The sequence below is a fragment of the Epinephelus lanceolatus genome, chromosome 2 (genome assembly GCF_041903045.1).
Source record: "Epinephelus lanceolatus isolate andai-2023 chromosome 2, ASM4190304v1, whole genome shotgun sequence".
Classification (NCBI taxonomy): Eukaryota; Metazoa; Chordata; class Actinopteri; order Perciformes; family Serranidae; genus Epinephelus; species Epinephelus lanceolatus.
Genome location: NC_135735.1, coordinates 13,764,165 through 13,776,546, shown reverse-complemented (window position 1 = coordinate 13,776,546; position 12,382 = coordinate 13,764,165). Strand labels below are relative to the sequence as shown.

The following is a 12,382-nucleotide window of genomic DNA, read 5'->3' as shown; positions in this document are numbered from 1 at the left end:
AATCTAATTATAAAAGCTGAGCTGAGTCAAGCTGTCGTGCCTTAATAACGCAGTCCCAGGTTTTGCTGAGTCATTAATGTTAATGTGATGTAGGAAATGTGTAATTCTGACCACAGGCGTTTTTTCAATACTGATTGCTGATGTAAAAAAATAATGGCTTTCTTTGAAATGCTGCATTCAGGGAGCATAATAGATTTTTCATTATAAGCTGCCAGAACACTATCTAATCACAGATGAACACAGAAGTTCAATCAAATACATTTCAGTGATGCACTGTCAGTTATTGATCCCTCAGTTGTCTGTACATACAGTACAGGCCAAAAGTTTGGACACACCTTCTCATTCAATGCGTTTTCTTTATTTTCATGACTATTTACATTGTAGATTCTCACTGAAGGCATCAAAACTATGAATGAACACATGTGGAGTTATGTACTTAACAAAAAAAGGTGAAATAACTGAAAACATGTTTTATATTCTAGTTTCTTCAAAATAGCCACCCTTTGCTCTGATTACTGCTTTGCACACTCTTGGCATTCTCTCCATGAGCTTCAAGAGGTAGTCACCTGAAATGGTTTCCACTTCACAGGTGTGCCTTATCAGGGTTAATTAGTGGAATTTCTTGCTTTATCAATGGGGTTGGGACCATCAGTTGTGTTGTGCAGAAGTCAGGTTAATACACAGCCGACAGCCCTGTTGGACAACTGTTAAAATTCATATTATGGCAAGAACCAATCAGCTAACTAAAGAAAAACCAGTGGCCATCATTACTTTAAGAAATGAAGGTCAGTCAGTCCGGTAAATCGCAAAAACTTTAAATGTGTCCCCAAGTGGAGTCGCAAAAACCATCAAGCGCTACAACGAAACTGGCACACATGAGGACCGACCCAGGAAAGGAAGACCAAGAGTCACCTCTGCTTCTGAGGGTAAGTTCATCCGAGTCACCAGCCTCAGAAATCGCAAGTTAACAGCAGCTCAGATCAGAGACCAGATGAATGCCACACAGAGTTCTAGCAGCAGACCCATCTCTAGAACAACTGTTAAGAGGAGACTGCGCGAATCAGGCCTTCATGGTCAAATAGCTGCTAGGAAACCACTGCTAAGGAGAGGCAACAAGCAGAAGAGATTTGTTTGGGCCAAGAAACACAAGGAATGGACATTAGACCAGTGGAAATCTGTGCTTTGGTCTGATGAGTCCAAATTTGAGATCTTTGGTTCCAACCGCCGTGTCTTTGTGAGATGCAGAAAAGGTGAACGGATGGATTCCACATGCCTGGTTCCCACTGTGAAGCATGGAGGAGGAGGTGTGATGGTGTGGGGGTGTTTTGCTGGTGACACTGTTGGGGATTTATTCAAAATTGAAGGCACACTGAACCAGCATGGCTACCACAGCATCCTGCAGCGACATGCCATCCCATCCGGTTTGCGTTTAGTTGGACGATCATTTATTTTTCAACAGGACAATGACCCCAAACACACCTCCAGGCTGTGTAAGGGCTATTTGACCAAGAAGGAGAGTGATGGAGTGCTGCGGCAGATGACCTGGCCTCCACAGTCACCGGACCTGAACCCAATCGAGATGGTTTGGGGTGAGCTGGACCGCAGAGTGAAGGCAAAGGGGCCAACAAGTGCTAAACACCTCTGGGAACTCCTTCAAGACTGTTGGAAAACCATTTCAGGTGACTACCTCTTGAAGCTCATGGAGAGAATGCCAAGAGTGTGCAAAGCAGTAATCAGAGCAAAGGGTGGCTATTTTGAAGAAACTAGAATATAAAACATGTTTTCAGTTATTTCACCTTTTTTTGTTAAGTACATAACTCCACATGTGTTCATTCATAGTTTTGATGCCTTCAGTGAGAATCTACAATGTAAATAGTCATGAAAATGAAGAAAACGCATTGAATGAGAAGGTGTGTCCAAACTTTTGGCCTGTACTATACATATATATATATATGTTTATATATGATCTTTTTTTATTTATCTGCAGGAAAAGATCACCGTGGAAGACACTCAGAAAGAGGTATGAAACAAAATTGATTGCTTGGACACTGTGCGCGTCACTCACAGTTTTCTCAGTTGTTGTCTTGGTTACATATGTTTATAAGAATATTACACTCTATGCACATTATACTCAACATGGCATTATTGTAGCATTAATGGGCACAATGTAGAGACGGTGTTCAGCGACTGTATGACCTCTCAAACCTTAAAAAATAATAAGGATTTTTGGAAGGATGTTGGTGGTGCTGTGTCAACACATAACTGTACATGTGGAAGTGAAGGGAAGGGAAAAGGAAAGCAGCACAGTCTGAAATGCCATTTGATTGTGCCTTAATAGCATTTGATAATATCCGAAAAGGTCCACATATTCAGGAAACCAGGCCAAGTGCTGCAGAAATAAAGAACAATAATTTCCTGAAACAAATGTAAAAAAAATAAAGGTTCCATTGTCTGAGTCTGAAAGTAGGGAAAGAAAAATGAACAAAAAACATAAAATCTTTGAATCTCACGAATGTCTTTGTGCATTTAAAGGTGTTTAGATTTGTGCTTGCGTATGTTTCATGAATCCCAACTGGTCCAGCCACGAGGTCCAGATTTCTCCTTAGTCACTAGTTTAAGGTCCACACAGTTTAATTTATTCAGCGTCATACATGCGTGTGGCCATGTTGTCCAGCTAGTTTGCTGTCTCTGACAAGTAGCTGTCCGTTAGTTGCTCACTCTACAGCAGGACACGGCACTTCAAAACAAAAGGTCTGTGCTGGAAATATACTGTACTTCAAAATAAAGTATTTTTATAAACTTGACATGTTTGCAAGTCACTTACAGTCCATTTTAAACAGTTGAAAAATCAGATAACAGTTGTTAAAGTCCTTAAAGGGTGCGTGGAAGATATTTCTCTCTGTCTATCTCTCAAAGATGTATAAATATTGAATAGTACCAGTTCAACCAAAGGGTTTGTATACCTTCTGATAACTGATATAAATAAACTGTTCTTGCCATCATGCAATCAATCATTTATTCATCTGAAACTGTGTTTTGTTTTTCTGTCCATTGAATCAGAAGGAGCAGCTGAAGGTGTTACTCAGCACCAAAGACAGAGAGGAAGGAGCACGAGGGCTGGAGACTGTCAAGGTCCAACTCCGGAGCACTTTGGTCAGTGACTTTATATCCATCTGATCCCTACTTTAAGCCTTTAAGCCTCAAGAAAACATTGCAGCTTATTAGACTTTGTCATGCTGTGAATTCAGGATTCATCTCTGAAGTCTGCAAGTGATGTTCTTTGTCACAATGCCTACAATTAGTTGCCAGTTTATTAGGTACATTCAGCTCAAACTAATACAGTCTAATACAACAGTCCTGCAATAAACCCTCCTGTCATGAAGGTTATAATGCTCAGTTTTTGTTGAAACACTTTCAGATAGGTGTTCATTCATCTGTACAGTGTGGTGCTCTTGTATTATATTATACTGACAGGTATTTCTATTACTCTGTCCATCCTTGTCATATCAATGAGACTAAATAATGTAGACTAATTAGCAGAAGCACCATACATTTGAATCAAACCTCTCTAAAACTGAACATGATGACCTTCACGGAGGATTTATTGAACAGGACTGTTATACCAGTTTTAGCTAAGTGTAACTAATAAATGGTGTGTTAAAAAAAATAGAATATGATTTAACCCTTTGTAATGAATGTGTGTATCTGTATGTTCACAGGGGGACTACTCTGGGCAGTCTGTTATCAAAGGTAAGCTTCCGTCCATTTCTCGAATCACAAAGAAACATTTGATATTATTTCAACCTTCACCAGCAGACAATGTGGAGGTTTGAATGTTTAACGCTGTTTGTCTTACAGGTAAAGAAAACATTTTGGTCAAACAAGCGCTCAGCCTGGACTCTGATAAGGTACGTTTTTATTTATAGAACTGTTTCACATGACCTGCAGACGTCTGAATTACAGTGTTAGCGGTCTCTATCAACAATCTGCATACAAATTAAACTTCTAATAAAGTATTGATATTATAATTGGAGAATTATAACTGAGAACTAATCAGTCTATACCAATAAAATTACCAGTTAGAGTAAAGAAACGTGTGGAACCTATTTGTGAATGTATTACAAAGCAATCAAGTACTCTCAAACCAAATGACTTGCTATTCATAAAAATGACTACTAATAATAACTGAATGTGTTTTTCCTCTTTCTCTTCCGATGCACCAGAATCCTGCCATGTCGCGTTCGCTGTCCAGACCTCCAGAGAAGAGTCCACCCGCTGTAGGCTGGGACCTCTCTGGTGAACTGGACGCACTCCGACATGAACTTGAGGCTGTCAGGAGAAGACAACAGGCGGCTGAGGATGAAACTGCACGGCTTCAATCTGCCCTGAACCGTAAAACCCGAGAGTGCCAAGAGCTGGTTCAGAGCCGAGACACCATCCAGAAGCAGGCGGACCAGCAGGTTCAAGAACTGGAGGACGCCTTGGGCGACGTCCAGAAGAGGATGCTGGACTCTGAGTGTAAGGTCAAACAGCTGCAAGCCCATGTAGTCGCTGTGAAGGAACACTTAGGAGGCCAGGGGATGGAAGAAATGCGCGCCCAGCTCCAGGATATCAAGGCCAAGTATGAAGGAGCTTCGGCCGAAGTTGGACGCGTTCGTAACCGCCTCAAGCAGAGCGAGAAGGCCTTGGAGGAGTACAAGAGCAGCGAGAGCCAGCTGGCAGCAGAGGCAGACAGGCTGAACCAAGAGCTGGGAGCTCTGACTGCAGAAAGAGATGAGCTAGCGGAACACCTTCTAGAAATGGAAACACACCTGAAGGAGGTCCAGACTAAACATAGCAACACGGTACCTGCTGAGAAGTTTGACAACATGAAAAACCTGCTGACCAACGCAGTTGATGAGAAGGAGCGTCAGATCGCTGAGCTGAGGGAAGACTATGATCGTGTGCTGGAGGAGGTTGCTGAGCTCCATCGAAAACTGGACTGTCCTTCATCCCAGGGAGGACCGGGGGCGATGTCTGCTGAGGAGCAACAGAAGATACAGGCGGCTCTGGAAGAGCAGAACGCTTCATTGAAAAGGAAGTTGGTTGATGTGACCACCAGAAGCCAGGCTCTAATTCAGGAGGTCGAGGAGAGTGAGGAGGAGAGAGATTTGCTACGAGAGCAGCTGGAGGAGCTCAGCAGCAGGATTGAGATGGACTTTGTGCCCGTGAAGTTGCATGATGACGCCCGGAGGAACATGGTGACAGCTTTGGAGGAGCTGGAGGACAAACTGGTGGAGGCCAGTGAACGCTATGGAAAAGCAGAAGCGCAAGTTCAACAGCTTCAAACTGAGAGGACCACACTGCAGGAGAACATCAGCAGTCTCCAAAGTGCCAGCGAGAGACGCCTGAGTGAAATCGACGCTCTGAGATCTCAGAACGCCGACCTGATGAAGAAACTTGAAGTTTTGGAGAGGAAATGTGAAGACAGAGATAAAGAGTGTGTGCAGCTGTCCACACAGAGCCAGACTCTGAAACAGAGCTTGGAGGGAGAGTACGTTCCCAGACAGCAGCACGAGCAAGTGAGGATGGAGTTAAGCTCCACCTTAGAGAGCGTTAAAGCAGAGATGTTGAAGTTGGAGACCAAAGGAAAAGAAAGTGGGGAAGAATTGAAGAATGTGAAAGAAGAAAATGATAAGTTGAAAGAAAAGTTGGAGAGAGTCCTGTTGGAGATGAAAATAGATTATATGAGCGTAAAAGACCACAAAGCAGTTGCAGACAAGTTGAACGCTGCCGTGGTCGAGGCAGCGAACAGAGCGAACGAAGCGTCGGCAAGGTATGTGTCAACTCAGGAGGAAAATGTAAAGCTTACTGAAGAACTGGAGGCTCAGAAGAGAGAACTTGATACCATACAGGAGGCTATTCAGTCCAAGTTTATCCCAGTGACTGCGGCTCAGGAAAAAGAACACTCTTACGGCGCCCAGGTGAAGGAGTTGACGGCCAAGCTGTTGGAAATGGAGGAGAAGTATAACAAGGAAAGGTCTGCTGGAGAGAGCAACAAGCAGGAGAGGGAGAAGCTAAAAGTTGAGATTGAATCTGTTCAACAGAGACTAGACTCTGCTGTCGTTAGCAGTGAAAAGCACAAGAATGTGGAGGAAGAGTACAAGGCTAAATTTGAGGATTTAACTCAAAAGTTTGTTGACTTAGAGCAGCAGCACGAAGAGGTGACGCATCAGAACGCTGATCTTCAAAACCAGAACGCCCTCAGCAACACTCAGATCCAGAATCTCCAGGAGCGTCTGAAATCAGAGTTGACTCGGATAGCAACATACGACACAGAGCTGAAAGCCCTCCATGACGCCATGCAACAAGCCCAGGCTGACTGCAAAAAGGCAAGAGAGGCTCAGCAGGAGGAGGCCCAGAGGGTCTGTGCCTTACAGAAAGAAGTTCAGGAGCTCCACGGGGATCAGACGTCTCTGCTGCAACAACAGGCCAAGACCAAGGACGCCCTGGAGGCTGAGGTTGCTAAGCTTCGATTGGCTCTCCGCGAAGAAGAAGAGAACGGCGCCCAGAGGGCTGAAGATGTATCTGCGCTGCAATCTGAGCTCCTTCAGGCCACGCAGGCTCTCGAGGATGTTCGTGACAAGGAAGACCAAATGAACCAGCTGAAGAAGGAGAAACAGCAGCTGGAGGAGGAGGCTGCCAACCTGAGCAGCAAGCTGCTGAGCTTAGCGGAGGAGAGCGAAGAGGCCCATCGGGAGGCGACTCAGGCGAGGGAGGGTGAGAGCAGGGCCCGGACAGAGATGGAGGCCGTCCAGGAGAAGGGACACGCCATTGAGAGAGAAATCAGGGAGCTGAAGGAGAGATATGATGAGTCGCTCAGCACCATCTGTGATCTTCAGAGGAGGATTCAGACATCATCTCAGCAGACTGAAGCCAAAGACAAGAAGGTAGTAAACATGTGCTAACTTTGCTGTCAGACATTGGTTTGGTATTTAAACAACTTTTGGTACAGGCAGTATGTGAGTTTGAGAATAGCCTAATGTAACAACATGGATTTAAAATGTGATAGTCCGTCACTGAAAAGTTTTTGTTTGGTTTTACTTTTAAGGAAAAAAGAAAGAAAGAAAATCAGATTTGTCTCTTCTTCATTAGATAAAATTCTTCTGTCAGTTTTGTCACATGGTTGATAAAATAATGAAAAATGTTTTAACACTGATATTTGTGTGCCTTTGTGTGTGTGTGTCAGATCACAGAGTTGCTGACAGATGTCGAGCGATTGAAGCAGGCACTGAATGGTCTGTCCCAGCTAGCATACACGAGCAACGCACCCAACAAGAGACAGACGCAGCACATCGACACACTCCACGCTCAGATCAAGAGCCTACAGCAACAGCTGGCTGTGAGTGGACACACAGAAAATTATGTACATGTGCATATTCTGCTTTATTCTGTGGCAGTAGCTCAGTCCATAGGGACTTGGGTTGGGAACCAGAGGGTCACGTGTTCGAGTCCCCGTCCGGACCAAATATGGAGCGTGGACTGGTGGCTGGAGAGGTGCCAGTTCACCTCCTGGGCACTGCCGAGGTGCCCTTGAGCAAGGCACCGAACCCCCAGCCGCTCGGGGCGCCTCACCAAGGGCAGCCCCCTCACTCTGACATCTCTCCACTTTGTGCATGTATAGGTCCTGTTTGTGCATGTGTGTGTCTTTCGGACCTGTGTGTAATTGACAAGCAAGAGTGAAAACATTGAATTTCCCCTCAGGGGGATTAATAAAGGAAATAAACTTAAACTTAACTTAAACTTATATTTAATTTACTGCACAGTAGCTGTCTTTTTGTGAGAGACTGATTGAAAAACAACAACAATACAGTCTTCATTTAAACATACAGTATGTAAATTTCTGCCACTAGGGGTCTCTTAATAATACAAGATGAAGCAATGCTGTCATTGCAGTGAGTTTCTCCCAGTTAGAATTCCTTCAGTGGTCATTGTTTAGGAGGTTTTAATTGGAAGCTGAATTATCCACAGAGGTCTCCTCCTCTCCAAAACAAAAGAACCATGTGATTTAAACCAGTAAAAACACTGAATAAAGCAGTTCCATGTTACAAATCAGTGTTTAGCCTACGCTGTTCGGCACATTATAAAGGGCCTGCTATCCCAGCCCTTGTCAATGTGTGCTCACCTTTTTTCTCTTATAACTGAAGATCTAGACGGTTTTTAAGGGGAGCTAAATTATCCACAGAGGTCACCTCCTCACCAAAACAAGTAAATTGGTGATTTAAACCAGTAAAAGCACTTCATAAAGCTGTTTCATGTTAAAACTAAATGTTTCTCCAGTGGTCTTTGGCACGACAGGGGCTGGAGCTGAGCTGCCACTAATGTTTGCTCAGCTTGTTTCTCTACTAACTGCAGATCCATTGACTAAAGACCTTCATCCGGTTAAAACAAATAGTTGACAAAGATCTAAAAATGTGGCTTAAAACTGGATAAAATATCAACAGCTTCTGGTGGACAACCACAACCCTGATGTATGTGCAAAGGGGATAAGATGCCACTGACAGGCGACAGGGTTTAAATGACAAGGACTATGTTGTTAATATAAATGACAGATTTCTCTGGGTTTGAACATTGTTGGAAACATTTGAGATGATGTAAGCACACAAGTCAAAAATACATAACATTGGTCTTGTTTTTAGAATATTTATGCTGAAAAAATGCAATTTATATCTTTAAATACATCCTGCAAAGTGATATTTGCAATATTTTTTGTTTTAAAAGTTAATGCAGCAACATTTTGGCCTCAAAATCATGAATCTCCATGTTAATCAAGGAGTGCAAGATTAACAAAGGCATCATGTGGTATTTTGGTTTATGGCTAATCAGGTACTTCATAGAAAAAAAATACAAAAACTACATTAAGTGACTGATTAATAATAGTGATCCCACCGTGTTTATCTCCTTCACTCGGGAAGTAGGAGTGAAAATAAGAATTTGAACGTGCTAGCAGACATCATGACTTAAAACTAGACAAAAACAACGGATAACCAACTTTATTTTTTCAAAAAAATGGTGCCGTTCTTATCCTAACATTTAAATTTAGCTGAAAGAGTTATAATAATGAGGACAGAATTCAGTGACTGCACCACATCAATTTTTTTTAACTCTGGCCATGTGTTTTAGCCACTGTGTCATCTCCATGTCTTTCTCTTCTTCTTCTGCAGGATGCTGAGAGGCAACACAGGGAGGTGGTTTCAATATACCGAACCCATCTTCTCAGCGCAGCACAGGTAAGTTCCTCTCACTAATCTCTACTGAAGGCGAGAGTCGTCTGATTTTTATTCCCATGAATGGCCTTGATTAAAATAACATAGTTTCTGTCATTCAGACCGTTTTCTGACGACCTCACAGGAGCATGTTCAGAACAACAGGGATAAGGAGGTTGAGCTCACAGAGATTCAGTGATTAGATTAGAGAGCAGAGTTCATGAAGAAATAATTGAGCAGATAACGTGACTTGATGATAAATTATTTAATTAAAACACTTTTCATTAAAGGCAGACTCATGCATTGAGTATTTAACATGCACTGCATCAAGCCTTGGACGTTTCCAGCAACACTTTTCTGATTTTTATAATTAAATTTGCTTTTAAAACTTCCCTTCACAAATGTTATTGGCTAGTGGGAGCATTTTGCTTTCCACATGGAACAGAAAGAAATTAGGAGAAATTGAGAGCTTTCACAACAGCTGCAGCACAGCTGTAGTCAGTGAAGGGTGATATGACACACTGGCATCGCAGATTAAAGAATACACAACCACACCTTTGCAAACATTAAATGATGTATAGAAAAGAGAGTGAATGTTTATGTTTATAAAATCACGTCTCTTTATCGACATCAGTCAACTTTTAGCACCTTGTCTGCAGGTACGTTATGTGTTTACACTACTGTGAAACATTGTGTGAAGGTGTCCTGATTATTTGAGGCAGCCATTGCCGGTGGATTGGAAACACATAATGGGTAATGGTTGGAAATCCTGTGGGAGCAGGCTGCAGATTTATTTATCCAAACAGGAAACCTCAAAAAGGCAAAAAGCAACAAAACATACACTCAGGTCAAATCATGTAAAAATATGTAGATGTAAGTGCACAGTAGCTGTCAGGAGCTGAAGCACACAATGATCTGTGATGTGAGGAATGGAAAACCGAGCTCGCAGTGACTGTGTTTACTTGCACAAAATATTCTGTTTCTTGCCCTTACTCCGAAAATGACATTATTTATTCTACTCTCACTCATGAAAAAGACACCGAAATACTTGAACTCTCTCGCTTGAGGCAGTAACTCTCTTCCCAAACCAGAGGGGGCAACCCACCAGTTTGTGGCAGAGCATGGCCTCAAATTTGGAGGTGCTGACTCTCCTCCTGACCGCTTTACACTTGGCTGTGAACCGCCCCAGTACCTGCTGGAGGTCATGGTGTGATGAAGCCAACAGAACCACATCGTCTGCGAAAAGCAGAGATGCAATTCGGAGGTCCCCAAACTGGACCTCTTCCCCCCTCCGGCTGCGCCTCGAGATTCTGTCCATCTATGTTCCAACCCTCACCTATGGTCATGAGCTCTGGGCAATGACTAAAGCCTGATTTATGGTCCTGCGTTAAATCAACGACGTCGCTACGTCGTAGGGTACGTGGCTACGCAGAAGGCTCGCCATAGCCCCCAGCGTAGCCTGACGTGCACCTCCCCAAAAATGTAACTACACGTCGAGGCGACGCAGACCCAGCGCAGACTGAGAGGGCTGTGATTGGTTTGCTTGGTAGCAACGCATTTCCGGTTCCGTATTTCCAGATTGCGCCATCCCCGCCATCTTTAAACATCTTCTGTTGTGATATAGATGTTGCAGTATTAAGGCCCATTTATGCGTTCAACGTTCAATACGGATACGGACGGAGCCTTCTGTCCGTGCTTTGCGTTCATTTCTCTGTGACCGGAAAAGCCGGAAGCTAAACAAAGAATCAACTAGAGACGACGATAACCATTCAGGAAAGGAACGCAGCCTCCTACCGCTCTGGCGGTGAATTGCACTGCGACGAAATGGAGTGACGGAGAAGTTCGAAGGGTTCACGACAGCGTCACGGCAACGACCTAGGTACGTCGTAGGTACGCCACAGGACCATAAATCAGGCTTAAAAGAATGAGGTCACAGATAAAAGCACGAGTTTCCTCCGTGGGGTAGCTGGGCTCAGCCTTAGAGATAGGGGGAGGAGCTTGGACATCCAGAGGGAGCTCGGTGTAGAGCGGCTGCTCCTTCACATTGAAAGGGGTCAGTTGAGGTGGTTCGGGCATCTGATCCTTGGCGCCTCACATTGGTTCTGGGCACGTCCCACTGGTAGGAGGCCCCGGGTCAGACTCAGGACATGCTGGAGGGATTATATATCTCACCTGCCCTGGGAACACCTTGGGGTCCCCCAGGAGGAGCTGGAAGGTGTTGCAGGGGAGAGGGACGTCTGGGGTGCTTTACTTGGCCTGCTGCCCCCGTGACCCGGCCCCAGATAAGCGGTTGAAAATGGATGGATGGACATGATCCATATCAAATTTAGAATATTGTCATATTCGGAATAATATAATATGTGCATATAAAAATTATGGTACAAGTGGATTAATTGAATCTCATCTCTGCCTGTGTTTCTCTCGTAGGGCCACATGGATGAGGACGTCCAGGCTGCCTTACTGCAGATCATCCGCATGAGACAGGAGTTTGTGTGTTAAAGCTTCCTCTGACAAAACAGATGCTACCTGCTGACTCAAATTCACCATTCTCACATCTCCCATGGCTGAGTCCCCTGCTGTGGCCCCTGTGGGTGCCCAGCGTGTGTTTGTCAGTCATACAGCATCCTCTCTGCCCTGAAACCCTCCCCTTTTTTTGTAGTGTGGCTGCACTTTGGTTCCCAGATATCTGAGGGCCTTTTCACACCTGAAAGTCTGAACCAGGCTTCATATTTATGTTATATAGTGTACATTTGATCTGGTTAGAGTCGGTTTCAAGTTGCAATTATGCAGCGTACTAAAGACCTATACATGACATACCTACATCCTGTCATCATGACCTTCATATGCTGCTCTGTCGTCCTCTGGTATCCCCTTCCTCTCATCCTTTGGGAAAATAATTCAGTGTCATAATTTTTTAAAGTTGTCTCCTCCTCTCCCCTGTGCACTGTGGCTCATTTTGTTATGTTGTGTTGTTCATGGACAAACTGAAACCTGCATAGTCCATTCACTACCACTGACTTCACTTACTACTCATTTCTCCTCTGCTTCCATCGCCAACACCTGTCTGCTCTGAGCGCAGCCACTACACACAAGGTGCTAAACTACTCTTATCACTTGATGACAGCCTGCCAAATGTT

At 44.0% G+C, this 12,382-nt stretch overlaps 1 protein-coding gene across 1 annotated transcript in view; it reads left to right on the top strand.

Moving 5' to 3' along the window:
• The window catches only part of uacab (uveal autoantigen with coiled-coil domains and ankyrin repeats b), a 65,662-nt gene extending 53,484 nt beyond the window's left edge, over positions 1 to 12,178 (top strand). Inside the window, exons 12-19 of the mRNA XM_033642475.2 lie at positions 1,988 to 2,020; positions 3,061 to 3,153; positions 3,720 to 3,750; positions 3,859 to 3,908; positions 4,224 to 6,929; positions 7,229 to 7,381; positions 9,204 to 9,269; positions 11,673 to 12,178. Of these exons, the coding sequence (XP_033498366.2) occupies positions 1,988 to 2,020; positions 3,061 to 3,153; positions 3,720 to 3,750; positions 3,859 to 3,908; positions 4,224 to 6,929; positions 7,229 to 7,381; positions 9,204 to 9,269; positions 11,673 to 11,744 (3,204 nt within the window). The 3' untranslated portion in view covers positions 11,745 to 12,178. The remainder of the gene's footprint in view (positions 1 to 1,987; positions 2,021 to 3,060; positions 3,154 to 3,719; positions 3,751 to 3,858; positions 3,909 to 4,223; positions 6,930 to 7,228; positions 7,382 to 9,203; positions 9,270 to 11,672) is intronic.
• Positions 12,179 to 12,382: the final 204 nt, after the last annotated feature.